This window comes from Hylaeus anthracinus, unplaced genomic scaffold, assembly GCF_026225885.1.
Source record: "Hylaeus anthracinus isolate JK02 unplaced genomic scaffold, UHH_iyHylAnth1.0_haploid 2, whole genome shotgun sequence".
In the NCBI taxonomy this organism is placed as follows: Eukaryota; Metazoa; Arthropoda; class Insecta; order Hymenoptera; family Colletidae; genus Hylaeus; species Hylaeus anthracinus.
The window spans coordinates 3,797,270-3,824,186 of NW_026534838.1; the positions used below are offsets into that span (position 1 = coordinate 3,797,270).

Consider the following 26,917-nt stretch of genomic DNA (forward strand, 5'->3'; position numbering starts at 1 on the left):
TGAGGTCAATAAAAAAATCTTTTAAAGATTTTTAAAGAATAATCTCCTTTATTTACATTCATATTCGTATAACAAAATATATTCACATTGCTTAATCTAAATACAGACGTATCAAATCATCCTCCTTCGCGGGATAGTTCGTCACCGGACACCTCCCATTATTGCGTATCACAGGAAGAATGCACTGGTAGCAAAACGCATAACTATAACATGTAATGTTTAGTGTATTTATACTTATGTGTACCATTTGTTTTAATCAGTCAAGAAATACATACTATTCTTACAATATTTACTATGACGTGTACATACCCAGATACAGAAAGCACCGTATGTACCCTAAGTGTTCTGAGACAAATTGGACACACACCCTTATATTGCTTAGCAGTTTCTGGAATCTTGAAAAAATAACATACAATTAACAAAAGCACTATTTCACATACTTTAAATCATAACAAAGCATTGATAATTTTCTTACGGTTGGAGGTGGTGGGATAGGTAATGTTACTAAATTTGTGTAGAGATTTTCTTGAGTCCACCAGGACAAGAATTGAAGGAAAAATGCTCCGAATTCAAGAGAAGTAGTTACTGTTCGCTGCAGTATATCTATGCCATCATTAATGCCAAAGGAATTATTTTGTATCTTCTTTAATAGATCGGAAATGCTAATTATTGACTGTGGATCAGCATATGTTAAAGTAATAGATAACAGTCTCAATTGCAGCGACTGATACACTGATTTTCCAGCAACATAAAGCATATAATTATATAACATTGTAGATTCATATATCGCACAGCTTGTTATATATCCTTTAACAACACAATAGCGATATAACTTTTCCCATTTCTGCAAAGAAAAATTAGTTTTGAGTTGTGTTAAGCAACACTTGTCTTGGAGAAAGTCCTATCTGTTCATATTTACTGTTTGTGGTTCATAGCCATCTATTTCTTCAAGTTTGTAACGCTGACTCAACTCTGAAAACTTACTCTTTAAGTAAGGAAATAGAACAACCAATAATAGAGACAGCTTTTGTTGATTTTTCGATAAATTAGTTCCAACTTTGGAATTTGTTATTCCTACACGTTTTAATCCATAAAATGCCTCAGAAAAGGTAGCAGCTATAAAAATATGTCTTCATCTGTATCTATTCAATAATTTAATTTGTTCTATATGTAATAATCATATTTCATTACATAAATTAGTTCCTTACAATATTTCTTAAAATAGTATCGTTGAAGAAATATATTGAAAATCAAGTAGCCTTCGTCTGTCCATTTAAGAAGGTGTCCATACCTCTCAAAGTTGAATGATAAAATAAACTAAAACATTAGACGATTAATACTGCATGATAGTTAATTTATAAAAATTACATGTAAAGTCTAACCTACCGATATAATCTTTTTAAAAGCCGGTTCAACGGTCGAAGCAAATGATTCTTGCGCTACTATTTCGAAGATAGAAGGTTTTATGAGTGTAGTCCCAGTTAAATGTGCTCCCTTTTCAGCCATATTCAATTTTCTTTCCTAAACACCACTGTATATTCTTTAATTGTTTATAAAATGACCTATGACCCATGACAGTTTTATATGCATATTACATCAAACAAAAACAATATCTATCTGAATAGATTGGTAAAGTTTTTCCCATTAAAGTTAGTATTATTAAAAAAATTTTGAGTATATAGTACAAAATGAAAACTTTTTTATATAAGCAATTTATACGTTTCCATTCCTAATTGTTTTTAATAATCGGACAGTTGGTATAGTAGTGTGTTTTAGTACAGTAGCGCCATCGGTGAGAAAACGCCCAAGTTTGTAATAAAAATAATTCTGACTGTTTCTCTAAGATGGCGCCACCGATACTTTTCCATTAAATGTTCTTTATTTTTCGTAAATACATGATTGATACGATTCTTTGGTTTAAAATACTACGCTTAGTATGTCAAATTTATCATTTTCTGTTTTTTTTTTTCGACTTTTTTTCACATGACCGACTGAGAACAACAGTAGGAACTGTTTTTACAACGAACTTTGGCATTTCGCTACCGATGACACCACTGACACCGCTCAGCTATACTAATACTAATATTTTAGTATTTATTTAGTTTAGTATTAAATTATGATTAATCGTAAATAAAAATGATCCAAGTACGACCAGTTGATTAGAGGTGCCAGAAACATGATTTTAACCACTGAATTATAGTTCAGCCACTTGTTCTATACCGTTAGATAGCACCAGTGGTAGTACGATCGCGCTTTTTCATATGTCGTGTTTAATAAACAATATTGTGTTGTTAAATCTTTAAAAACAGATTTATTTTGTACGTGATGGATTATCATTAAACGACATATAATGGTACATACTCTTTTTCCAGCTGATTGAAACAGTTTTTTTTCCATACAGTTTGTGAACGCTTCATAACCTAACATGTGTCGTTCCGAGAAAATATTATCAAAGAAATGGAAACCAACAGTGAAATCTTAATGGTAATAAGTACATTAGATGAATAAAATACAGAAACTCTGTATGAAGTAAGAGAATCGATTATTAAAGAGATAAATGTTATAATTTCAGATAGCAAAGGAAAGGTATGACACATTGGAGTAACATCATTCAGAAATGAAAGTTTTTTAGTATAGTTGCGGATAGTTTTTTATGAGTTGCCTACCTGTATCATTATACTTACCATCATGTCGGGTAAAGGCAAACAAAGTTCCAAAAAAGCTATTGTCAAAATACGAGAGAGTGGGAAGACTATACAATCTTCGACTCTCACACCTGACACAAGCTCAGAGAATACAGAGACAACAATGTCTCTACCTATTTTAAAGATTGCAGATAATAATCGTCTCCTTCCAAGATATACTAGTATCTTGCAACGTAGCACAGAAGAAGGTGTAGGCATGGAAGACCTAGATACATTGCAGTTAGAATTAGAAATGCTTCTCTCATCAGTTGTTGTAAGACACAGAATGATTCAGGAAGAAGTAGCAAACTTATCTTCTGCAGAGGAGCGTAGGGACAGAAGATCCAAAAGTGGAAAAGGTCTTTCACTTCTTGACAAAAAAGTTAGAGAAGAGAAATTGAAACCGAAAGAACTTAATGCTAAAACCCAATCGCCTCTACCAGCAAAACTTTTTAAGCAAAAAGCTGTAATTGGTTTGAACTCTCAGGTCATTCCAAACGTACATGAAATTTCAAGAATAGAAGGCTCTAAATCTGAATCACCAAAGTTACTTTTACCAAAAAATGACACTCCTAACAAATTTTGGGCATCGGTTGATCCATATTGTACAGATATTATGCCTGATGATATTAAGTTGCTGGAAGAATTAATTGTCACTCACAGTGATATCAGCGAGTTCAAGAAAATTCCTCCTCTAGGTCGTCATTACAGCTTAATGTGGGCCCATAACGATTTGCTACAAGAAGAAGATGCAGCCAACCCAAATAGGGAGAAAAAAAGAAGTCGTTCTGACATGTCCTTGCTAGTTGGAAAAAATGATAAGAAAGCACACAGTATAGCAGGACCTCTTACACAGAGATTAGTTTCCGCTCTGTTAGAAGAAAACGTATACGTCGCGAGTAATAACACGGATAATAAACTTTTCAGGGATAGCGATCCCCCTGTATTAAGAGATCTCACTATTCAGAACTCCATTAATTTAGAATTAAGAATGCATAAAGAACTCGTAGAACAGGGAATCTTAGAGCCAGATGCACAGAAGAAGAGTCAGGAAGACGACGAAATTTTAATGGAGATTAAAAGATGCCAACAGGAACTCAGTGCGCTTTCCAATCACAATGTCACGCAATTGAAGAGATTGCTTAATTTGGCTCAAGAAGAAAGCAAGCGACAAGCACTGAAGAGGAAAATAACTGCGGCGGACAATGAAGTGATAGAACATTACAAGAAACTTATACTTTCAAAGCAAAGAAAGCTACCATTGACGAAGAAAGAACAAGAAAAGGCGTGGGCGTGTCTGCGAGAGAGAGAAAATCTCTTAGATCAACTAAATATGTTACCACGCGATAATGTAGGGGAATCGATAGGCTTTGGCACTACTATGAATTAGTTTTTTTTACTGTGCTGTACAATACGACGAAGTTATGTATAAACATTTAATATTATCGATTTAACTTTAAACCTAACAGTGTAATGTTCATTCAAAGCTTTATGATATACCATATTTTTTATGTTGGTAAAGACTAGAAAATTTAAAATTTACCAATTGTATCGATGGTTTTGACGTGTTTTGTTGAAAAGAGAATAATACAAAAAACAGTAGAAAATAATTAAACAGCAAAGTATGAATTAAAAAATCATCTGACGTTCAACTTTAAATTATGTTTACTGTATCGAGTTTCTGCATATATATTTAATATGCATAGTCTCTAATGTAGATTATTTAGATTAATTGTTATCTTGATTCTACAAATTATTACAGTTAAATTAACTTATCATAATAAACAAATGCATTTGACCTACGTTTACGTATTATCAACAATTCTTATTGGACCCGTATTTTGTATTCAATAAATATATAATTTAAGCATTATTTAAATTTTTATATTAAAATTCATATCCAAAAGCTAACATGCTCAAAAATAACTCTTTTATAAAATTGTCTGCTTCCCAATAAAGGATAACTGGAAAGGATCATTAAAAAAGATTATTCATAGAATCAAGAATATCTTCACGACAAAAGTGTTTATTCGATATCACTGTACAGTTTTTTTCGTCATGAGTTACCTCAACAACGTGCGCACACGGCGACACAACAATGATGAACCATTTGGGTAACAAAAATGTTCAAAGTGTACTACTTCCTGGATCGTTATTAACGTGATAGGTGCGTACATGGGTATGCAGGTGAGGCTGTCGTTTTTTAATAAACTTTCATTAATGTTCTTATTCATTCATTACACTGAATTATAACAATGTGAGTTATACGCTACATGAGACAGTAGACCATGAAATGATTACAAATGAATTGAATGGTTGAAGAGGTTAGGACAGTACGATTAGTGATTTAACACGTGTACAGCCACCATAATCCCATTCATTCTCGTACCATCGCATACCCCATCAAACCATATACTTGAGCATCTCTAACGATTTCATGGCATCCCGAGCACCAATGACAACTCCTGCTGTTCCCCTTAAGAGCCAGAAGATGCTGCCTTGGCAATGACGCACTAAAACTATCAGCAATTTTTCTTATGCAGTTTTTGGTGACTTAGAATGCGAACAAGAGCAGGAAAGCCATCATAAGGCAGAAGAGACCCATGGCCTCGGACAGGGCAAAGCCCAAGATGGCATATGAGAACAATTGTTGTTTCAAAGATGGATTCCTGGCATAACCGATGATCAAAGAACCAAACACAGATCCAATTCCAGCACCTGAAATCATTACACAACTTCTTTACTTTCTGCGTAAAATTGCGCGTAAATCAACTAAAACTCATTTTATAACATTACTGCGATTGGAAGGTGGTTTCAAAGGAACAGGACTAAGAGGCAAATAATATGAGGAATGCTATCAGCAAGCAGAAGAGTCCTGCTGCTTCTGATAATGCAAAACCAAGGATAGCATAGCTAAACACTTGCTGTTTCAGGGATGGGTTACGGGCATAACCAATTATCAGGGAGCCAAAAACTACACCAATACCAACCCCTGGAATAGTAATTTTAGTATGCAGGGCGTTTAAAAATTAAACACGATTCAAAATTGAGTAATACACACCTGATCCAGCAACACCAACGGTAGCTGCACCAGCACCAATGAACTTTGCAGCAGAGTCAATGTCTCGGCTGATCATGGAAGTTTGGAAATTACGCACGAACGGCGACTGTAGAAAATAATTATAAATAGGGAACTTCAGAATTAATGTTCTATTATATGTATACTCAAACTATGTCAAGATAAGTGTGACTTATATAATCTCTATAATTAGTTTTACATATTAACCCTTTGCATGTATGGATCAATCATTTGTAAAGGGTTAAATTGATACTTTGGTTCTTTCATTGCATCTACTGAATTTTCAATTCGATAAACAGGCCAATCAAAAAACATCTGTCAAATTATTCTTTACTTTAGTTTTCCATTCATCAACTTTCTAAGGTTTGCAAACTTTCAAAAACTCTCAAAAGAACAAAAATTATGGTATACATTTTAAATCAATCTCCTAACTTTATCTCAAGTTTTCTCTTGTAAAATGTTTCTGCTAATTCAAATTTCCAGTGACATAACTTTGCCACATTGTATAACCACTGATACAAATGATACAAATTTTACAAATCTATGACATAAGAATCAGTTATAGTTATTAATCTGGGTTTAATTCATCGATCTTTGAATCATCCCTTTGAAAGATTTTCCAGTTATGAGAATAAAATCTCTTATGTAACCCTTGGGAAAAAGGTTATGCAATGTATAAAAGCTAACGGATACTTACAACACTGACTGGCGATTGAAGTTGATTTTGCTGAAGGGACTGGCTGTGGCTGGCCACGGCACTGCTCAGCGGCCGGATGTAATTCTTGGTTCCAGAGACCAACTGAGAAAGAAATAGGTCAGGATGTTGAGTTATATAACGATGGATGCACGAGAGAAGAACTGGTTCGAACGGGGCAGGTTGGTACTCACGGTCGACCTGGCGAGGGGTGCGATGAATCTGGTGCAAGCGTACATGGTGACGTTTGGCGTTGTGTGTGGTCGCTAAGCAAGTACCTGCAAAATGACGACGACACTCGAGGATCAAAACTGTACCCTGAAGTTGCAACTAAAAGCGCGTGCTGACCCGGCAAACGACAGCGAACCACTGGCCAGATACTCGAACCGCAGGATTACGTAACGCGCCCTACTGAAATCGTTACACGAAATATGCGACAACTGCCACGGTTCCGATTTAACTAGGACGAATATAACGATTTTTCTCTTATCGAAGCAATAAAGAGATTACGAATCGCGGGCGACAAACGGGTGAGCAAGTCGCACTGTAAAATGGCTGCTACTCGTGTTCCTTCATCAACCGAACACGACTCCTAAGCTGCCTTCGTAGACGATTATATCACAAATATTCACCCAGCGATTGTTCCCATCGACATTTTAAACGAAAACAGCGTTATATGAACGATCGTCAAACGATTTAACGGATTCTATGCGATTTTATTTTGACTCCGAGCTAACAAGCAGCCAGACTTACCAGAGGACAGTGTCGAAGAGGCGGTAAGAAGACCCGGCCTTTGGAATGTTGAATTGGTAAGTGACTAGTGAACGAAGCACCCGACGAACAGCCTATCCCGACGAACGAAACGAACCGACTTCCGTGCGATGACCTATTCACCACTTCCACAACCCGACTATCACCGACTTCGCGTATCGACCAACCGAATTTAGCCGAACTGCGTTTCGTCTGCAGTAACTAATCAACTCATCTACTATCTTGTATTTTTAGAAACACACAGTGGATGTTATCGCTAATTATTTTATCGGAAATATTCGTCTCTCTTTAGTTCCTATCATTTCTTCCGTGATTTGCCTGGTAAACGATTCTCTTTTATCGAACTATACGAGGAATACGGACTCTTGCTTGACTTCTTCTCGTTGCTGGTGATTTACTCCAGACTACACTTTGGTACAATTTGTAAATTTTCATTGTAAATTTTCTTTAACGCATTTTATGTCAAAAACTAGAATGAAATTGAAATAATAGTAATCGAAATTATAGACGAATTTAAGTTGCTAATCTACTATTTTGTACTCGTTTTATAAACGGAAGTCATGGTTGAATCGCTATTAATCCATATTATTACTTTTATTTCAGCAACTATCGGTCCCGCAGAACCTCTTTTCTTTCAGTTTAATTTAGAAATTAGGTATTTTCCTAGCAGCTTCTAATATAATTTGGAAATTGCTTCTTCTAATACCACATTTCAAATATTGCCGCGGTTTGCGCCCACTACATAATTTTGTCATAACACGCCCCTGTTCTTCACCACGCATGTCTAGAAATTTAAGCAAAGTTGGTCATATTGATCCGTAATATAAATACTATTCAAAGAGAGAAAACTAACATTTTTATATATGGAAATGTTAAATATAAAATACTAAAAACTTGCTCCGATAATATTATATTTGAGATTTCACTTGCAACAATTTTTACAAAGGGTGACTACCTTACAAGCTCAGTTTTAAATAAAATTTATTTGCGTCGCTTACATTTAATATATTATAATCTTTCACACGATTCACATGTCATTTATTACTATTGCGCTTATGTTGTAAATACTGTAAATCACTTTCGCGTTCAAGTATCAAGCTAGCATTGTGCGTTTGGAAAAATCTTTTCCCGTGTTCGAATGTTGCTATCATGATGGCGCAAGCTGGTGCCACCTTCACTACACGCGGAATTAATCCTGTGAACAATCCCTTTATTCCGTTTTGATTGTAAATTTTTCGTATTATAGTCCAAGTTCCGCTACTATGTCCAGGTTTATCTGCAAATGATTTTATTAAAACCAGATACTTTAAGTTAATATATATAACTTATCCCAGAGTATTAATTTTTAATATTACAGTAAATAATACCTGAATAAATTTCTTTCTCACCCATTTCTATTTGTCTATGCGTTTTTACAACATCAAAGGGAATTGTAAAAAATGCAGCCATCTAAAATTGACAAAGTTAATTGTAATATCGCTTCTGAAACATTGAAACCCATAGCAATTCAAAATACTTACAGATCCGGCTATAGCACCTGCTGCAAAATTAAAAGTAAAAGTTTCTTGCGGTCCACGGAATTTTTGCTTAATAGTTTCATAATTTAACCAGTAAATTGCGCTAAAAGGTACGTCGCGTAGAAGAGTGCTACTCAGTCCCATCCATAACCCAAAAATACCATTGTATTTTATAACAGTTTTTAATGCTTGTGTAATTTCTGCAAGAAAGAAACTTTCATAATAGTGTAAACTTATACAATTTAATTCTAGAGTATGAGATAGAATGATATAGATAGAAATACCTGCATAACTTAATTTTTGTGACTGCATTTTTGTTCTAATTAATTCTAACGGGCTCACTAAGGTTGCAGCCCAAATACGTGCTATAGCTCCAGCCATCATGGGAATCCAGAATGGTTGTTCCATAGCGGCTATATTAAGCCTTTCATTATTTAATGGTTTATTATATTTATCCTGCAAAAACATAAGTAACATTAAAAGCTCATGGTGCAAATGAAAGTTAAGAGAAATTTTATCAACCTTAAAATATAATCTTAATTGTTCATACGAAACAAAATACACTATGGTTGCAGGTACTGCTAGGACAAGAGTGGGACTTAGACCACTCCATAAAGAAAGAATTCCTTCATTTTTACTAATTTTCATAAGGGCATCCTAAAACAGGAAAATAAATAACAACATTTTTAGACATAAATTGTTATTGATAATACTAAACCAAACAATATTAATAGATATAAATGTACCACTGTGCCATTAAAGTGTCCATTTCCTCTAGCCCAAGGTGGGCCTTTTCCATTCAAACAGGGACACAAATGATCCATCAAACCGTTACAATAAAGAAAACACCTGTTAGAAAGCATAGCTTTCTGTTGTGCTTGAAGTCTAATTTTTACCACATCCAAAGGGGTAACTATGAAAGATCATAAAAATATTTTTATTACACCCATATTGTGATTATATAACTGGCTTATCACTAGTTTAATTACATTACATATATCAGGCACTAATTTACATACCGATAATAGATGTGATGAAAGCACCAGTACATGCAGCCATAATTTGTTGATACGGTTTGATCCTAAATTTTGGATCATCTAAATCTAGATCCGGTGGTATGTTGCTCACCTTATTCATGTTCGATTTTTATTCGGTTTCACGCTATGTCAATGAAAAATTATTCCCTTCGCGATCAATGGCACACTTCCTTATCGACAAAATCATTTCCGAGGGCTAAACACGTGTGCGTGCTAACATGATAAAATTCATCAATTTTCTATATTTTAAACCGACTGATGATCTATTAAAGTTAAAAATAATGACATGACATTCGGCAACGTGTATTCGGTCAAAATTTACATTTGAATCGAAAATATTCAAGGAATTAAAACGATCGGTACCGACGTTACGATTGTAAGATAACAAATGCGGAAATAATTCGTTAGTTTTTAATTACTTACCTTTGTCGTGTCCCATTTCACCAGACACGTTGTTCCAAATCACAAATCATTCAGTTTCATCATAAATCCACAATCTTGCATGGGAAAAATACAAATAATAATCACCGTGTCGGGTATTTGTAAACCGGCCTCTAGCAAATGGAAAACGATAGGAAAATAACATCACACTACGTATCTGTATTTCTATGATTAGAAAGTGTATGGCAATTGTTAACGTGTTTCAGTCTCGTACCACCAGAGGGACGCAAACGTCAAACGATATGGCTGATTCTCACAAGTTATTTCTTTTGACATTATCAAATTTATTCAAATGTATACAAGGTGTCCCAAAAATGTTGTAACACCTTGAAATGGGTGGTTCGGGAGGTGATTTGAAACAACTTTTTCCTTAGTGAAAATGCTTTCTGAGGCTTCGTTGAAGAGTTATTAACGGAAAACACTGATCAATCAGAGCGCGAGTATGCCGATGGAGTGCTCGCGGTAGCGTATGAGCGCGGCCGCCTAGCGCGGAGCTTACGCTCAACGCGCTCTGATTGGTCGGGGTTTTCGCTTAATATCTCCTTAACAAAACCTCGGATAACATTTTCGCTAAGGAAAAAGTTGTTTCAAATCACCTCCTGAACCACCCCTTTCAAGGTGTTACAACATTTTTGGAACACCCTGTATAACGAAAAGCTACTAGCCCTCCACTTTTTTCATGTTATAGGGAAATTATATGATCTCGTCATCAAAATCTCATTGTCAGCGAAATAGGCTCCAAAAAGGCGGATAATTCAAACAAGAAGAAAGCGTTTCGTACCAAACGATAACAATTTCAGTACACATTTAGTATACAACATAGGATTAGAAACAAAGCTTAATTACATTTTCTGATTCCGTGATTCAAATCTAAGATACACGAAATTTATGATCGATCTGCGCTTGCGTGTGGCAAACGAGCATTGCGCATGTGTAATTTATCAGTTGGAGGGGCGTAGAAAGGAGGCCATATTGTACAGTTAAATTGAAAGAACGAAAATAATTATATCATCGTGTGTCATCGTGTCTGTTTCGTTTTATATTTTCACCGTGTACGTTCCGTGACGGTGTCGTTCGGTCGTTCCGTGTAAAGCAACAGTACACGGGGCCCGAATCGTGGATCCTGCGTTCTTGTAAATAACTATAAACCGTAGTAGTGTATCTCGATATCTAGGTACCGTCCGTTAGTCTACCAAAGGGGTTTATTGCTCCAGACGAGATGGGCACTCGGGATGACGAATACGATTATTTATTTAAAGGTAAATTCTGTCGATTCGTTGATGCTTGTTTGCGTTTCTTCGGGAAAATTTCGTGGTAACTGTGAACATTTTTCCACCACACGTACGCGCTCATGCATATACACGCAATTCGCAACTATGGACGTGCACGGGTACGTGTGTACGTGCTTGCTGCTATCGTTTGCTTGCGTAGTGCGCCCGTATGATTTTAACTTGTCATATATATACATACATATACACATTAAATATATGCACGTATACGTGTATACGTTTGTGTACATGTATGCATCGCTCTAAAATCAACAATTGTCATCGTTCAATAACACGAGGACTGAATTAACGTCAAGTTCAAATCACAACCGCTGAAATGATTGATAGAGTCAGTGTTAGGGCATCCAGTCATTAAACGATGACATCAGAGACTATCTTTCATATGTGAAAACTCGTAGACGGATTTTCCTGTCGATTGACAGCGCTTGAAAATAATATGTCACTCTTAATATTTTTCTGACACTTCTATAACTTCTGCAATAGCTACTTAGACATTAAACGTGGGATTTTTAAATAATGCTCGTCGTGGCTCTTTGAAACCATTTAAGCATAAAGTTTCTTGACATTTTTCTTTACTGTTAGTTATAGTTACACAAAATTTATAAATGAGACTATTTTGTTTGCGAATGTCTAAGATCCAGAAAATTTACAAATTTTACATTGTCTGTACATGTTTTTATTTCAGTTGTTCTTATTGGTGATTCCGGAGTAGGAAAAAGTAATCTGTTGTCAAGATTTACGAGAAATGAATTCAACTTGGAATCGAAATCAACTATAGGAGTTGAGTTTGCAACACGTAGTATACAAGTAGATGGAAAGACTATCAAAGCCCAAATTTGGGATACAGCTGGACAGGAACGTTATCGTGCTATTACATCCGCGTAAGCTGAAGTTACTGACAAAAACATGAGAAATTTTGTATAAAAACATAGTAGAATACATGTGTAACTTTGTCTAAATCATTAGATACTATCGTGGTGCAGTTGGTGCACTGTTGGTGTACGATATTGCAAAACACTTAACATATGAAAATGTGGAGAGATGGTTGCGAGAGCTACGGGACCATGCAGATCAAAACATTGTGATTATGTTGGTTGGAAACAAGTCGGATTTGAGGCATCTACGTGCAGTTCCAACCGATGAAGCGAAAGCATTTGCAGAAAGAAATGGCCTCTCCTTCATCGAAACTTCTGCTTTAGATTCCACCAATGTTGAGACAGCATTTCAAAATATACTAACAGGTAAAACGAAGCTCGAATTTTCACATGGTTATTATATTATGATTATAGGTACTTCAACACGATATAATTCTTCTATGATACAGGATCGATAGGTTTTATATTTTCAAAGAGAATCTGACACAAATTTGAATATTTCAGAAATCTACAGAATCGTATCGCAGAAACAGATACGTGATCCACCTGAAGGTGATACAATCCGGCCACAGAACGTAGAACCAATCGACGTTAAGCCAACAATGAATTCAGACGGGATGCGTAAGCAGTGCTGCCAGTGACTCACCTTGCTGCTTAAAATGTGTGTACACACAAATACAGTATCAATATCACGAGGGTACCACTCGAGTAATACCAAGTTTCTAAGAGAAAATTTAGTCTATGGTCCAGTAAAACGCGAAGAGAAAAGAAAAGAAAAAAAAATGAAAGTTTCTGGGATAATTCTTTGTACGATAGCATAGTTTTAATATAAGAAAACTATGATTAGTTAATTATAACTATTAAGTTGATTTGTAAATTGAGTTAATTTTAACATACATCAAAATTAAATATTACTAAAGACACTTTTATTATGTATTTTTTCTTCCAATGATTGTGACTAATTGTCTAGTTGTGTATATTTTACACAATTCGGTATTCAAGCTTTTGCACAGTAAGAAGCGTGAAGTATTTTTCGTTACATCGTACAGAGTTATTAATTCGAACAAAATAGACTGAATACTCTACAGAATATACACGTAACTAAAGTATATGTTTTATGGGAGCAATTGAAATACTACTTCCATAAATGGCAATAGATCTTACTCGTATTTTAATAGATCAAGATAATTTATCTCCTATGTTCAAAGAACGAGTTATACTTCTCTGTTGAATCGTTACTTTAATTGTTACACTTATTAGTACCAGATCACTGAATTATATGAATTCTATTTTAGCTATGCATTTGTTTAAAACTTTTTGTAATTCACGCCGTTCATTTGCACAATATTGTTTTTTAAATTTTGTATTACTTTTAAACTTTGTAGGATAATTTAAATGTATACATGTATGTAACGCATTAGCGTGATCGTTAAAGAAATTAAATGTTAAGAAATATTTATGAACTGATAGTTTTAAACTTCAACAACTTGGAAATGCTGACTGCTTTTACCCAAACGTGAGAAACTTCTCTGTAAAATAGCTTACATTTCTTTTTTTACATATAAAGAATGCTAAGAGATTACCACACATTACTTTAGACAAGTAGTAGTGTATAACTTTCAGCTGAATAAATATTGGTTTTCATTGGTTTCGAATTCTTCTAAATCAACAATTTTATGCGAATTTTAAACCACAATCGAAAAGGTTTTTAATAGATATAAATAAGATTAATCAAAATAAGAATTTCGTTCCATGTTAAAAGTTTTGATTATGCAGTTTCTTTTTATTTAACACGTTTCCTAATCAATTTCGCTTACTCTTTTCCGACATCGCTTTAAGATTTGTTTTAAAACTTGAGAAGAACGCATGCTTTGATTTTTTATTAACGTTAAACTATATGGTTTATACTTGTTTTTTGGTTTAGTTAATGTTGACTGCGTTAAATGTGCAGTATTTAATGTTAAACATAATATGTATCATTTTGAACAATCCTCTTCCTTAAATTTTGTAACCCTACTTCTGTGGTTATATGTTTCTAAGATATACAGTCTATACACTGTCTGGTGTAATGTAATAACTATTAATAACCATGATTGCATTCCGTTTTGTTTTTGCAGAAGGACATATAAAGAGGCAAAGGAGAAAAGAAAAGTGGTCGTCGGTAAACGTAACAGGTGCATACAGTACAAGAGTCAAGACTATTTACGATTATAAGTATACACGACTAACTTTCCCAAATAATCCGTGCTCAGGACCTAGCAGGTCTCTCTACTCTACTTGGATGAGGATTGTAGATAAGTGCGCCACTGCAAGCCGTACTTAAGAGTATTCTTTTACATCTTCATTCACGGTCGCTTGGCTTCGACAAAGCAAACCAACCCCTTTCCTTCTACAAAGACAAGTGGATTTGTTCCATTCACTTCTAAGCAGGCCACTTACTAAGCATGCGAGGGAAAGACACTTCTTAAGTTCCTTCGGATTATTTGGGAAATATCTACTCTAATCTCCATGCTAGACAAACGATGAGGATCAGAGGTATCTAGCAACATGTTCACACATAGCAGACAACCGTACGAATAAACACAATAAGATTGTGCAACACAGAGACATCATCAGAGACACTTATAAGGAATGGAATACGTACGCACTATTCAGCCCTTGAAATTTCATCCCCATCCATCTCTGCCCTTCTTATCCCCTGCTCTGTATCTTTATCTCCGATACATTACAATAAATCAGTGTTGTATTACTGCTTCTTTGTAATACATGTGCAATTCTACTCAATGCGTAGTGAGCGATCGTGAATACGGTTTATAACATTATATGGTAAGGTGCTGTCGAAACGTTCAACCAAACCTTGGGAAGCATAACTTGCGAATTGTGAGAACAAAAATAGCTAGATATATGAATGTAGATTTACGAATACTTCTCGGTTACAGTTGTTCGAAGTAGGTTCCTCGAGTGTTTCAGTACAACGATTCTATACGTGTGATTAGGGTATCCCTAATCGAAAAATTCAGAGTTGAAAAGCTGAATGCTCCACTCAAGAAATGTGTCAGTGGAAAGGTAGAGATCAATGATCTATGTTCGTAGTCTTCTACTTGCAACAAGTAGCAGGGGATGCTCTCAAAGTTTGACTGCACATTTCTGAGAAAGCCTATATATTATAACACTTAAAACTCTTGCGATTAAGTATACAGATGCACGGCAATAGTGGAAATAAAGAGAACAATAGAAGAAGCTTACGAATTGAACATACAAGTAAGACAGGCAATGGCGAAACAGTCTGAATCAAGATAAAACACTTTATTGTTGCTCACTCTCTGCTTTCGAATTTTGCACCTAGTGACATTGACCTTTCGAGTGTGATAAGGAGCTTGACCCTCCCCCCCCCCCCCACATTGAACGCTTACTAAGGTACTTTTACTTTTCTTCCCAAAAATGAAAACATAAGAGAAAAACCGAGGCGAACAAGAAAAAAGTTGTTGCAACACACAGATCCTAAGGGTAATTAACTGTGCGTAAAGTGATATGAAAGTACGCGTGAACGAAATTATATTGACGTAGATACGTTTTTAGTGTCTAATAAGTATTTGCTTCGATGTGTGTGTAGCTGCAATGTAATCTGTTATCGTTACGAGTCCTCGTTGTATCTTGATGAATAAATAGAGAGTGAGTAAAACGTTGAAATATTGAAATGTTTGAAAAGTAAGTCTTCTTAGGGTTGACTCTACATAGGGGGAACATACTATGAGTGAATCTTCACAATGAATTCTATTGAATTTTGTAATGATTATCTTTAAGTTACCGAATAAAGAAACAAGTATTTCATTTCCAGATATTAACGAAGAATTAAAATGAAACGGTAAATTTCAAATATCCACAGGGGTGACCAATTAGGCCTTCATTTCCGGTGTGTGTTCCCTCATTGAGACGGTGAGCTTTGACATGCGAATTTTTTCAGACGTTATGATCATACTTTGTGTCAACGCAGTGCGTGCGATAAAGTAATGTCCAGAAAAAGGCATACCTCCCATTCAGGTAAATCCTTTCTTTCTCCCTCCCCTCCCCTACATTTTATATCCTTAGGTTTACAAGAGATGATCTTTACAAGACCTCAAGGTGTGAATTTCCGTTTACGCCGAGCAGGAATGAATTTGTACGAATGGAGTTTAAAGGATAAATTACATCACCGTTATAAGATCAGTTTATTCTTCGTTGATTAAATATGAGAACGGGATGCTAATCCTGCGAAGAACGTGGGCTTTTATTAATCAATGCTTTGTACTTTATAATTTTATTAATAAAATCACTTTTGCTTTGAACACATGTACACGTATAATGAACCAATAAATTTTTAGGTAGTCAACGGTGCTTCAAAAGGTACTTTTTGTTTTCCTATTCCGAGGAAAGTACTTTATCTCATTCATTCGTTATCAATATTAATTATTTTAATCTCATAAAACACAATCATTCGACGTAGTACTTATTAATAAATTATATAATTATTTACAGATTTGTTGCATATCTAAATTATTGTATGATTAATTACTAACTAATTACAATTACTCTTATATTATTTGTTCTAGGCTAAAAAAAAATAATATGTACAGTACACGGAAGACTTTTTTTTTTAGCGAAACGGAGAGAATGTTTGAAATGGCAAATCTCATTATTTGGTAATGCTCCTAAGAAGTCATGGGCGCAGAAGCGGGTTCAAGGCGTATAGTGTTCCTCTGGCCACCGCCATGGTTCTTTTGCCTCCACTCAAGCCATCTTAATAATTCTGGACTTTGCGATGTATCGTTAACATCCGTTCTGGCCTCTAATTGTTGATAATATGCTTCGCGCAATAATCTAAACGTTTGGACGTTTTTGTATGGTAGCTGAGTCATGGGATCCAGATATTTTGCTGGGAGCCTAAGATTGTTTTTTATATTAAAAATTAATATCTTTCTGGAGAAATACATACGTACTAGATAAACTTATAGTTTACCTTGTAATTGCACATAAAGCTTTCATTGATGGTCTCTTAGTTGCAGACTTCTTGAAAGCTTCAGAAAACAGTTGTTCATTTTCAAAAGTTATAAAGGTTCTCTCATAGAATCCTTTTGTCTCATCACAACGATACTTGTTTTTGTTTAAAACGCAAGATGTAGGAGAAGAATTAAGCTCTTTTCTTGTACCATCGTTTGTATCATCCTCTGATTTTATAACAACATTGCTGGAAACAATAAAGTCAAAGTTAAAATTATCATTCTACAATATAATAGACAAAAATTGTACTTTACCTATCTCCTGTCGTTTCTTCCTTGTTTTCAGAACTTCCATTCAAATTCTTCTCTTCTTCATCTTCTATGCTAATTTTGTCGTCTTTGTCTACCTGCACTTCAGAGAGTACAATAACAGGCATTGCTAATGACTGATACCTAATTATAGGTCCACTGTGAGCTTTCCTTACTGTTCTGGTGTTCTTTTTTTCATTTTCTAACTTTTGATACTTTTCTGTAATGTAAACAGTAGAGGTGAATGAAAATGAGGAAAAGATAGAATTTCCTTGTAAGGGGAAAGGATGAGATTCTTCTTGTTTCAATTTACCCAATGATTTCATATTGATTTGTTCAGTTTGCAGGGCTTCCTCCAATAATTCTTCCTGAGTTGGTTTCCATGTATCATGCTTTATAACTCTTGTTTTCCTCTTTTGATCTTCGTTCCTTTCTCTCAATCTCCTTTGTGTTGCAGCGGACTTTGCAGCAGTAGAGCGACGTATTGATTTCCTTTCTGTAAATACTCACAATTCAACATCTATTCTTATGGCAAAGCATTCATGCAAAGATATTTACCTGTACTTTCTACAAAACTTCTGCTATGCTTTGGCTGTCTAACTTTCTTTTCCTTTTGTGGTACCTGAGACTGAACTTTAGGTTCTTTGTAAGCTTTTGTTACCAATCTACGTTTCTTCTTAGGTCCTTCTTGTTCAGTGTCTGAAATAGGCTCATCATTTTCATCTATACTAAAATCCGAATCAACTTCATCTTCTCCTTCATCCTCTTCCCTGTGATCACACAAGCAACATTATTTTCATTAAAGATTTCAATTAATGAAAGATATTCAAAAACATTCTATATTAAAGTAAAATATTAACATGTAATCAAGGTCTTGTTCTGCTTCATCGAAGCCACCATAAGTAGTTTTATAGAAATCATCCTCCTCCTCCTCGTTCAACAGCTTTGCCATTTTATTTCCAGCATTTGTACGCCTTTCTCTAGCTAATGCCATTTTTGTAATTGTATATATTCTTCGTTAGCAAAATTATGTTTGTCAATACTGTTTTCCACTTTTATTATTATTAGATAGAAATAGATTAAGTGTCGTTAACTTATTATATACTGTTAGAAACACTGCAAATTTGCTTTTTTAAGTATTTTTTAATCTCTTTATTTTACATGTTTACACACTGCATATACAAACCGATAACCATTGATAACAACATGCAAATTTATAGGTTAGGAATAGTCGATTCTAAATCGATTTTTAACAGAATCCTCCATTTTGAAACAATTATCGATTCTCACATTTTCATCTCCGACAATCGATTCCTTCGAGAATCAACTCTCGATTCTTTCAGCTACTTTTGAAATTTATATTTTGCAATAAAAGCAAGTAATTTTGCTTGAGCTAGATTTTTGTTATTGCATGCTTCTAATGGCAAATCTAAGAAAGCCTGAAGGCTCCTTCGAGTAGCCGAAGGCTTATTTAGAAATATTTGGAAGGGGATTTTCTACATTCACATGATTAGTATTAAAATTGTACCATAGACGCGGAGAGATAATTACATTAATTACTATAATAAAATAAGTTCATTCACGTTGACAGTGTATCGCTTTTGATAACCAAAGAGACGAAAGTCAATTTTTACCAAAGAAGAAAACAAATGTTATATTATTTTTTTGATAATTATATATTTTGATGCGAGATACATGTATGAACTTATTGACTCACGATAATAGACAGTACACAGTTGCAGCATAAGATAAGAGAAATTCTCTGCACGTTATCGCTATATATCGCATACTTAATTCTTGTTTACATACTGCGACTTCACCCAAAAAACTCTACATTTAATTATAGATAACAGAAAAATGATATGTTATATAATTTTTAAATAATGAAACTTTTAATAAAAAAACAATCAATAAATACATTTTCATACTTATGCATAAAAGATACATATTCATAAAATTTATGTTTACTTAAATAAAGAAATTTCCAGAAATCGGATACACTACAATAAGTATTAACTATAAATACAACTTTTCAAAACCTCAAGGTATAGTAGTTTTTCCATCAATTTTGTATAATACACATAACATAACATAGCGCGCTACATACAAAGTTTTCGTATTTTTAGGTGAATTGTTACAACAACGATGCAATAAGAAAAATAAGAATGTTCATGTATGTGGCGAGAATAAATTAATTAGCCAGATAACATTGAGGAGTATTTTTGAATGTAGATTAACGGACGTTGCTCTGACACATGTTTACCAGTGCTATCGGTATATATATTGAGTAAAATTTCTGCATCCAGCAATTCATCTCCAGTTTGCCACGCGAGCAGAAGTTCTTGACATAACCTCAGTAAACAACGCATTATCTACCACTTTCAACAAGATGAACAAGACGGTGTTCAACCAAACCATCGACGATATCCTGGAGAAGAACTTGCCAGAGAAGGAACTGGCAGAAGTAAAACGCCTATTATACGGCCGTGAATTACAGTAAGATTTATTATATTTTTTTTATCTAATCATCTTTTCTTACGTTTTTTCATCTATTCGTATACCTTGATATACCTACTCTGCAACATTTCATTCCTGACACCTGTTGCAAGCAGTTGCAAGTGTGTCAGCCTATTTGTATTTAACAGTGTAGCCGCTTCAAGCTTTTCCAATTTTTTGTCTGGTGACCATTGCCTAAAATCATATATTCTCTGAATTTTTAAAAAATATTCTTCTCTTCTGCATGCAAATATACCATTTTTTACTTAACACTTAAAGGATGGGTATGGTACGTGAATTTATGTGGCCCATCTTAGGAAGTCACAATGGAAAAATATAAATTTACATGGTCCATCTATTAAGTGTTAATAAATTTTGTCATATCTTGTTAAATGTACATTATAACTCCAGAGAATTGGAGCTTCCACAATGGACAGGAAATGTGGACCTTGATGTCAAGGGATATGTTATGGGTGGTGTGGTTCAAGAACAGTTAAGACCTTCTAGAATTGTCAGAGTTGGAGTGATTCAGCACACTGTAGTGTTACCAACAACTGAACCATTGCAGAAGCAGAGAGATGCTATTCATCAGAAAATCCAGAAATATGTTAGCCATGCAGCAGCCTGTGGTGTTAATGTACTTTGTCTTCAAGAAGCTTGGGGTATGTAATAATACACAAATTTTCATGGATATACTTGAACCTGAAGCTTCATTTCAAGATAAAATTATTAAGAATATTAAAAGCTATTAAACTCAGGAGCACATGTCTAGATAACGTTTCCATGTTGGAACTATGTATATTTACATTCTCATGCATACATTGTTTATACATTAATCTGAGACTCGTGTAACTAAATTAGATAAGACTGTTTTATATCTTAACTAACTTGAAGTGAAGTAAAAAAATTGAAGATGATAACATTGTTTATCAAAAATGATAATTTTATTTACTTAAACTGAGCATATTTATTCTTAGATATCAAATGTAAATGAACTTTTTATTAACCTCTGGCATGTTTATCACGGGAAAAGTTTATTTAAAAGTTTTGTTATCATTTTAATATTGGAAATTGAAGTATTATAATTAAGTAGTTCGTTGGCTTTGTTACAGCTATGCCATTCATATTCTGTACAAGGGAGAAATATCCTTGGTGTGAATTTGCCGAAGAGGTTGAGAATGGACCAACAACAATACTGATGTCAGAGCTTGCTCAACGTTATGGAATGGTAATCGTTTCTCCGATTTTGGAGAGAGACACTGAAAATGGCGACACCTTGTGGAACACATCGGTGGTGATTGGCACAGATGGAAAAGTGATTGGAAAACACAGGAAGAATCATATTCCTCGCGTGGGTGACTTCAATGAATCTACCTATTACATGGAAGGCAACACCGGCCACCCAGTTTTCGATACTTGCTTCGGACGCATTGCTATCAATGTTTGCTATGGTCGTCATCATCCTCAAAACTGGATGATGTTTGGTTTGAATGGTGCAGAGGTAAATTCATTTCTAAATCTAAAAATCTTTTTAAAACTCTAAGGATCTAAAGTTTCTTAGGTTTACGATAGTAAAAACTATTTTATATTAAATTTACTTGTCTAGATTGTCTTCAATCCATCGGCAACTACTAGTCACACGTCAGAGCCACTTTGGTCCATCGAGGCGAGATGTGCAGCTATAGCAAACAGCTATTACACTTGCGCAATTAATAGAGTTGGAACCGAAGTCTTCCCCAATGAGTTTACATCTGGAGATGGTGCTCCAGCGCACCGTGACTTTGGACATTTCTATGGATCCAGTTACATCACTGCTCCCGATGGTACTCGTACTCCTGGTTTGAGCCGTTGCAAGGACGGACTTTTGGTCTGCGAAGTAGATCTGAACTTGTGTCGTCAGATGAAAGACTTGTGGTGTTTGAGAGTAAGCTGCAATTTTTTGCGTGTACCTCCGATGTAGTTAGAAATAACTATTCATGATCTTCCTACGTGTTGGCTTTCAAATTTCAGATGACCCAGAGATTGGACATGTATGCCAAAGAACTTACCAAGTACGTGGAGAAGAATCTGAACCTGGACAAAGAGATGAACCAATAAATCAACACCAGAGTCATCGAAAGTATACATTGTGCACATTCCATCTGTTGCCCTATATTTGTATCAACCGGAAAAAGAGTGTGAAAATTATATACAGATACTTTTAATGATATGTTGTCCCAGAGTGTCCGACAACCTTATACACATCCTGTTCCAAAATGACGTAGGTTAATTCCAATAAGAATATTATATAAATATTCATTTCTTTTAAATAGTTTAATTCAGTCATTATTTAAAAACGTTATAAATAGAATTTCTAGAAAAGTACGACTTAGCATAAGTCTATAAGTTACACGATTACATTACAATTCTTTTTACATACTTACAAGCTCCTTAAACTTAATTAAAAATAATATTTATTCAAAACTTTAAAATTTAATTGGTTGATCCAGCATTTAATGTTGTATTGTGAGTCTGTTTCCGGTAATGGAGAGCTTCTTGATATGCTTTCTTCACTGCTTTCCTGTCCGTAGGCTTCCGGGACTCTATCAACTTTGCTTCATCCAATTCTTGAGACACTCCAAGTTTCTCCAATTTTTCACCTGGCAACCATTGCCTACAACAAAATCGTATTTGTCTCTATAGTATAAAAAACAAGAGTGTTGCGGGAGAATATAATTACCATGTTCGTTTGGTGTCGAAGAAAAGAACAAGAAACACTGGTTCCTTGTAATTGACTGCAAGTGCGAGTACGTCGTCTGGCGGAGCCGGTATCGGTACACCCTTGTGTACAGTGCCCCTAGGCGTACTAGGGTCTATTATCAGAGCTGGATACCACGGGTAACCGCGACATTTTGCCCACACCAGCTGCAGAGCCTCCAGACCATTACTCACTGCACTTTGCTTAGTTTCGGTTTCTTTCTTAGTTTCGTCGACATCTTGTTTTTGTTTCTCTTCTTCTAGATCGGGAGTATTAGACCTACTCGTCGAACAACTGCTGCAGCTAGACGATTGACTTTCACCTTCTCCAACGTCGCTGTCCATTGTTCCACTCCTGCAAATTTAAATATATATCTTAGATACTTTCAGATATTTTTAAAAATAGCGATACTAACCGGTACACTTTGAAGCTATCACTTTGTTTCTTCTTATCGTCATCCAAAATAAACATCTGATTGCTTCTGCTGGCACGTGCTCTGGCCTTGCGAGTAAACAAAACAACCGTTCTTCTATTTACACCTCCCACTTCTTTCTCCCCGGTTTGTGATTCAGCCTCTCCTCGACTTCGATTGGCGCGGTCCCTTTTTCTAGATTTAGAAGCCGTTTGTTCGGATTCACTAATAGGATCCAGATCGGGGTAGTCTTTGCGTGCTTGCTCTATCAAAGCACCGCCTTGTTCCTTCATTTTTATTCCAGCTCGATAGAACATCGTATCCTTACGGTTATATGCCAAACAGTTGTTCACCATCAAAATAAAGTCCGCTTCGAAGGCTCCGATAGTATCGTATTCTTGCCTTTCTATTTTATCCTAACATAACATTTAAATAAAAAGAAGATTGTTACACAAATGAAGTTTCTCTTGTATACAAGTGTGCTTACCTGCATCGTAGAGAGATCCATAGGATGTGTTACAATTTCCAAGTAATCTGGAACTTCCTTGGTGTTTACTGGTTGTCCAAATACATCATTTACATCTTTCGCTTTAATAGCCTCTAACAAAGTACGCAAAATACTTTCCAATGGGCGCAGTTCGAACCACAAACACTTCTCTTTCCTACAAGATTAAACGTCCCTTAAATTTAGGTACTTATTAAACTTTCTATAGCAATTGAGTTACAAATCATTTCTGCAAGTATTTTTTGAAATCTTACACTTTAAATAATTCTTTTTTCAATTTTTCTCGTTTGCGGACCAGCTCGCATAGCAATCGCGCTCGCTCCAGATCCTGACGTAGACACTGCCAGTATTTCAGTTGCCGATACAATTCTCCGCGCAGTTCACCATCTGGAGGAGGCGAGGAACCTCCGAGTGGTGGTGGTCTAGACTGTGGATGGGAGCTTTGGAGCCTTCTCAAAAGTGGGACACCATTCCTGTTCTGCCGTTTTAGAGTCCAGTATGCTATAAGGCGCTGTATCAGCTGACTCTTTTTCGGTAATCCTTCCGCCAAGCTAATAAACATTGCAGACTATCATTGAAATAAATGATCTATTTACAATAAATGTCATCTAAAATGAAATTGTCAATTATTACCCAGCAATTTCCTGAATACGTTCGGGTGGTATGGTTGGAATAGAAATAACAGGCGCGGAAGAACTCTTCTTATTAGCAATTGCTCTTCTTCTAGCATCTGCAGGATTGGTGGAAGGCTGATAATCAGGAGGCGTGTGCGTTTCACAGTAAGCCGTCTTTTGTACTAGCATGGGTTCACCATTAGCTGGTTGCACTGTTCTCATACGCATACACAGGCCAGCTTGTTGCGCACAAGTCACGTGAAACGCAGCATAACAGTTACTTTTGTGACATTGAATGCAAGCGCCGAAACCTCTACGTTTACACACGCAGCATGTGAGTCTCCAGCGAGCAGCAGGTATACTTTCGATACTATCTATAGGCTCCAAGAATACAGTGTTGGCAAATCTGACTTCAGGTATCCATAAAGCGCATACAACGTGCGCCCATGCAGCTGGTCGATCGGTTTGTTTAAAAGCACCGCCTCTGTTGGGGCATAAAACGCAATCAACGGCTCGCGAAGGACTTTGCAAGCATCTTCTGCACAACCACTGTCCTTCAGGAATGTACGGTACGCCGTAACAGTCTTGATGAACAGCAAGATTGCACATATCACAGAATAATATCGCGTTGCTGTTCTGACATTCTCCGTCCATACAAATGCAGCAAACTGCATCTTCGTCGGCTGCTACTCCTCCACCACCGTTACTTTGTTGCTGAAAGTAAGATTCTTTTTCCAGTCTGTCCATTAATAATTCAAACGTGTCCGGTTCTAAGGGTGGCGTAAGCCCAGAAACCAATCGTCTTTCGTTTACTATGGACAGCCATGCTGTATCCTCCTCGTCCAAATCATATTCTACTTCTCCTAAAAAAGTAATCATCTTTATGAGAAACTATAAAAATTATAATTGACATTTAAATACACAGTAGAACGTCGATTATCCAAACTAATAAGGAGACAAATTTTTCAGATAATTGGCTGAGGATGACCAAAGTTCCTACTATATAATAAAACAGCAAATGAAATCATTTTGAAAGATGTATGTTTATTACTTGAAAAGACACATGGTAAACATAACATGAAAAGCAAATCCATTACTTTTGTTGAACATCCATTTTCTTTTTAACAATTGCTCATCACAAAGCTATATACATATGTCTCACTTTTGTTCAGATAATAGATGTTTTACCATACACTTGAAGTCAGTTTCAAGTCATTGTTTGAGTAAAAATAAATATCATTCAAGACAGTATTGCACACCATCAAGTTCTTCGCCGCTGCGTTCCATGAATCTAATATATGAATTAGGAAGTGGTTCTGCTTCTCCTAATTGCTGTTCATATCCGTCTATTTCCTTAACCATTGCTACAGGTAAGCTACTAAGAATATTCTTTTCATCCTTATCTTTATCCGTGGATATACTGTGACCTTTTTGTCCCATGCTTTTCTCATCAAATCCGCTTCCTTCCAAAGAAATGATGGGCACAGAGTCAGTGATTCCAATTTTAAATGTCTTGTGTGCATCTTCGCCGATTGGGTTCACCTTGAAAGCAAATAATCCAATAGCATAATCGTGGAATGTTGATTTTCATTGTATTTACTATTCATTGAATTTGAAAAAAAAAACTGCCACAACTTATGACAGTCGAATACAAACGTTAGTCAAGGTTGAAATTATGCGATTATGTGTATGGTAAACAGTCATAAAATACACGTCATACCAAAACAAATTTCGATGATTCCTGTAAGGTTAGAGCCTCCGTGTTCGTAGGGCTGGCACAATCACTATTCACACCACTAACTCTGTTCCTGCCCTTCTTCTTATTCGATTGCGGGGTGTTCATCTTCTCTCGCTACTTTGCGTATTCTTATAAGCGATGTGATTATATCACTCAGCTCCGATTTTACTTACATATGTTTTGCTTTACATCGCCAAAGTATCATTGGTGAATTTATGTTTATTACGGATAATAATATGGGGTAGCTAAATAATTTGTTCATTTTCTTATAGATGCGTTAATTTGAAAAATGTACATCCAATGGAAGGAAGAGACGCTCGCTAATATTCACTAACTGTCACTAACTTTCACTCGCATTCGCTATGTTTAAATGGTTACACTGGTATACACTAACCAATTTGAGCGGCAGCGCAACCAGCATTGATATAGTAATACATTGAGGGTGGACCTTGCGGTAAATCGTAGGACGCTTCTTCCTAGGAACTTTTTTTAGGTGGGTACTTTTGATTGGTGAGTAATGAAACTTACCTTTACGTAAGGGTGTTTTAAAAATGTTGGAGGTTCTTGAAAGGGGTGGTTCGGGTGATTTGAAACAACTTTTTCCTTTGCAAAAATGTCGGATAGGGCTTCGTTAAGGAGATATTAAGAAAAAACACCGACCAATCAGAGCGCGAGTATGCCGGTTGAGCGTAGGCTCCGCGCTAGGCGGCCGCTCTGATCGGCATACTCGGCATACTCGCGCT

The 26,917-nt window shown here is 35.6% G+C and overlaps 8 protein-coding genes across 14 annotated transcripts; 3 read left to right on the forward strand and 5 right to left on the reverse strand.

The window, feature by feature from the left end:
- Positions 1 to 26: 26 nt before the first annotated feature.
- LOC128893036 (peroxisome assembly protein 12) lies at positions 27 to 1,718 on the reverse strand. Its single transcript, XM_054153766.1, has 6 exons — positions 1,387 to 1,718; positions 1,209 to 1,317; positions 920 to 1,116; positions 476 to 844; positions 310 to 395; positions 27 to 203 (listed from the first exon to the last, which is right to left on the reverse strand). The coding sequence occupies exons 1-6, from the start codon at positions 1,504 to 1,506 to the stop codon at positions 92 to 94; spliced, it is 993 nt and encodes a 330-aa protein (XP_054009741.1). The 5' UTR covers positions 1,507 to 1,718; the 3' UTR covers positions 27 to 91.
- Positions 1,719 to 1,863: 145 nt separating this feature from the next.
- Positions 1,864 to 4,488, forward strand: LOC128893026 (transcriptional adapter 3-B). Of its 2 annotated transcripts, XM_054153745.1 has the most exons (3): positions 1,864 to 2,318; positions 2,402 to 2,484; positions 2,573 to 4,488. In XM_054153745.1, exon 3 carries the CDS (start codon positions 2,689 to 2,691, stop codon positions 4,072 to 4,074), a length of 1,386 nt encoding a protein of 461 aa, XP_054009720.1. In that variant the 5' UTR covers positions 1,864 to 2,318; positions 2,402 to 2,484; positions 2,573 to 2,688; the 3' UTR covers positions 4,075 to 4,488. The 2 variants fall into 2 exon arrangements, with proteins under 2 accessions (XP_054009720.1, XP_054009719.1); XM_054153744.1 differs by having other exon boundaries at positions 1,864 to 2,484.
- A 204-nt stretch (positions 4,489 to 4,692) lies between these two features.
- LOC128893048 (ATP synthase lipid-binding protein, mitochondrial) lies at positions 4,693 to 7,347 on the reverse strand. Its single transcript, XM_054153783.1, has 5 exons — positions 7,211 to 7,347; positions 6,652 to 6,735; positions 6,461 to 6,562; positions 5,746 to 5,851; positions 4,693 to 5,402 (listed from the first exon to the last, which is right to left on the reverse strand). The coding sequence occupies exons 2-5, from the start codon at positions 6,694 to 6,696 to the stop codon at positions 5,239 to 5,241; spliced, it is 417 nt and encodes a 138-aa protein (XP_054009758.1). The 5' UTR covers positions 6,697 to 6,735; positions 7,211 to 7,347; the 3' UTR covers positions 4,693 to 5,238.
- An 845-nt stretch (positions 7,348 to 8,192) lies between these two features.
- LOC128893032 (probable mitochondrial glutathione transporter SLC25A40) lies at positions 8,193 to 10,381 on the reverse strand. Of its 5 annotated transcripts, none has more exons than XM_054153761.1 (8): positions 10,206 to 10,379; positions 9,765 to 9,995; positions 9,492 to 9,658; positions 9,268 to 9,402; positions 9,030 to 9,201; positions 8,749 to 8,945; positions 8,617 to 8,677; positions 8,193 to 8,504 (listed from the first exon to the last, which is right to left on the reverse strand). In XM_054153761.1, exons 2-8 carry the CDS (start codon positions 9,880 to 9,882, stop codon positions 8,263 to 8,265), a joined length of 1,092 nt encoding a protein of 363 aa, XP_054009736.1. In that variant the 5' UTR covers positions 9,883 to 9,995; positions 10,206 to 10,379; the 3' UTR covers positions 8,193 to 8,262. The 5 variants fall into 5 exon arrangements, with proteins under 5 accessions (XP_054009736.1, XP_054009735.1, XP_054009734.1 ...); XM_054153760.1 differs by having other exon boundaries at positions 8,596 to 8,677; positions 10,206 to 10,378; XM_054153759.1 differs by having other exon boundaries at positions 8,596 to 8,677; positions 9,030 to 9,402; positions 9,765 to 9,906; positions 10,206 to 10,381.
- Positions 10,382 to 11,164: 783 nt separating this feature from the next.
- Positions 11,165 to 16,712, forward strand: LOC128893041 (ras-related protein Rab-11A). 2 transcript variants are annotated; one of them, XR_008461238.1, is made up of 6 exons: positions 11,165 to 11,482; positions 12,198 to 12,393; positions 12,479 to 12,753; positions 12,892 to 13,048; positions 14,505 to 14,561; positions 14,640 to 16,712. XR_008461238.1 is itself a non-coding variant. In XM_054153774.1 (5 exons), the coding sequence occupies exons 1-4, from the start codon at positions 11,443 to 11,445 to the stop codon at positions 13,026 to 13,028; spliced, it is 648 nt and encodes a 215-aa protein (XP_054009749.1). In that variant the 5' UTR covers positions 11,166 to 11,442; the 3' UTR covers positions 13,029 to 13,048; positions 14,505 to 16,712. The 2 variants fall into 2 exon arrangements, 1 of the variants encoding a protein (XP_054009749.1); XM_054153774.1 differs by having other exon boundaries at positions 11,166 to 11,482; positions 14,505 to 16,712.
- On the reverse strand, positions 16,673 to 18,991 carry LOC128893031 (vacuolar protein sorting-associated protein 72 homolog). Its single transcript, XM_054153755.1, has 6 exons — positions 18,533 to 18,991; positions 18,231 to 18,442; positions 17,986 to 18,168; positions 17,679 to 17,892; positions 17,384 to 17,611; positions 16,673 to 17,307 (listed from the first exon to the last, which is right to left on the reverse strand). Exons 1-6 carry the CDS (start codon positions 18,664 to 18,666, stop codon positions 17,076 to 17,078), a joined length of 1,203 nt encoding a protein of 400 aa, XP_054009730.1. The 5' UTR covers positions 18,667 to 18,991; the 3' UTR covers positions 16,673 to 17,075.
- An 830-nt stretch (positions 18,992 to 19,821) lies between these two features.
- On the forward strand, positions 19,822 to 22,377 carry LOC128893033 (beta-ureidopropionase). Its single transcript, XM_054153762.1, has 5 exons — positions 19,822 to 20,168; positions 20,580 to 20,830; positions 21,281 to 21,669; positions 21,775 to 22,092; positions 22,179 to 22,377. The coding sequence occupies exons 1-5, from the start codon at positions 20,062 to 20,064 to the stop codon at positions 22,263 to 22,265; spliced, it is 1,152 nt and encodes a 383-aa protein (XP_054009737.1). The 5' UTR covers positions 19,822 to 20,061; the 3' UTR covers positions 22,266 to 22,377.
- Positions 22,378 to 22,466: 89 nt separating this feature from the next.
- On the reverse strand, positions 22,467 to 26,577 carry LOC128893018 (bromodomain-containing protein homolog). Its single transcript, XM_054153721.1, has 8 exons — positions 26,157 to 26,577; positions 25,696 to 25,978; positions 24,456 to 25,299; positions 24,077 to 24,373; positions 23,805 to 23,979; positions 23,321 to 23,733; positions 22,888 to 23,259; positions 22,467 to 22,821 (listed from the first exon to the last, which is right to left on the reverse strand). Exons 1-8 carry the CDS (start codon positions 26,277 to 26,279, stop codon positions 22,641 to 22,643), a joined length of 2,688 nt encoding a protein of 895 aa, XP_054009696.1. The 5' UTR covers positions 26,280 to 26,577; the 3' UTR covers positions 22,467 to 22,640.
- Positions 26,578 to 26,917: the final 340 nt, after the last annotated feature.

Bases quoted from the DNA above. Each gene is read 5' to 3' on its own strand.
- LOC128893018 (XM_054153721.1), bottom strand. From the start codon at position 26,279: ATGAACACCCCGCAATCGAATAAGAAGAAGGGCAGGAACAGAGTTAGT. The intron at 25,300-25,695 runs GTGTGCAATACT...TTACTTTTTTAG, and splicing joins CAGCGGCGAAGAACTTGATG to GAGAAGTAGAATATGATTTG. The intron at 23,734-23,804 runs GTAAGCACACTT...ATGTTATGTTAG, and splicing joins TGGATCTCTCTACGATGCAG to GATAAAATAGAAAGGCAAGA.
- LOC128893031 (XM_054153755.1), bottom strand. From the start codon at position 18,666: ATGGCATTAGCTAGAGAAAGGCGTACAAATGCTGGAAATAAAATGGCA. The intron at 17,612-17,678 runs GTAAAGTACAAT...TATTGTTTCCAG, and splicing joins GAAGAAACGACAGGAGATAG to CAATGTTGTTATAAAATCAG. The intron at 17,308-17,383 runs GTAAACTATAAG...AAACAATCTTAG, and splicing joins GCTTTATGTGCAATTACAAG to GCTCCCAGCAAAATATCTGG.
- LOC128893041 (XM_054153774.1), top strand. From the start codon at position 11,443: ATGGGCACTCGGGATGACGAATACGATTATTTATTTAAAG. The intron at 12,394-12,478 runs GTAAGCTGAAGT...CTAAATCATTAG, and splicing joins TATCGTGCTATTACATCCGC to ATACTATCGTGGTGCAGTTG. The intron at 12,754-12,891 runs GTAAAACGAAGC...TGAATATTTCAG, and splicing joins ATTTCAAAATATACTAACAG to AAATCTACAGAATCGTATCG.
- LOC128893032 (XM_054153759.1), bottom strand. From the start codon at position 9,882: ATGAATAAGGTGAGCAACATACCACCGGATCTAGATTTAGATGATCCA. The intron at 9,403-9,491 runs GTACATTTATAT...TTCCTGTTTTAG, and splicing joins GACACTTTAATGGCACAGTG to GATGCCCTTATGAAAATTAG. The intron at 8,505-8,595 runs GTATTATTTACT...AATCATTTGCAG, and splicing joins TGAGAAAGAAATTTATTCAG to ATAAACCTGGACATAGTAGC.
- LOC128893026 (XM_054153744.1), top strand. From the start codon at position 2,689: ATGTCGGGTAAAGGCAAACAAAGTTCCAAAAAAGCTATTGTCAAAATA.
- LOC128893048 (XM_054153783.1), bottom strand. From the start codon at position 6,696: ATGTACGCTTGCACCAGATTCATCGCACCCCTCGCCAGGTCGACC. The intron at 6,563-6,651 runs GTGAGTACCAAC...TTTCTTTCTCAG, and splicing joins CACCCCTCGCCAGGTCGACC to TTGGTCTCTGGAACCAAGAA. The intron at 5,403-5,745 runs GTGTGTATTACT...TAATGATTTCAG, and splicing joins CGTTGGTGTTGCTGGATCAG to GTGCTGGAATTGGATCTGTG.
- LOC128893036 (XM_054153766.1), bottom strand. From the start codon at position 1,506: ATGGCTGAAAAGGGAGCACATTTAACTGGGACTACACTCATAAAACCT. The intron at 1,318-1,386 runs GTAGGTTAGACT...CTAATGTTTTAG, and splicing joins CTTTTAAAAAGATTATATCG to TTTATTTTATCATTCAACTT. The intron at 845-919 runs GTAAATATGAAC...TTTTCTTTGCAG, and splicing joins ATGGCTATGAACCACAAACA to AAATGGGAAAAGTTATATCG.
- LOC128893033 (XM_054153762.1), top strand. From the start codon at position 20,062: ATGAACAAGACGGTGTTCAACCAAACCATCGACGATATCCTGGAGAAG. The intron at 20,169-20,579 runs GTAAGATTTATT...TTATAACTCCAG, and splicing joins TTATACGGCCGTGAATTACA to AGAATTGGAGCTTCCACAAT. The intron at 22,093-22,178 runs GTAAGCTGCAAT...TTCAAATTTCAG, and splicing joins AAGACTTGTGGTGTTTGAGA to ATGACCCAGAGATTGGACAT.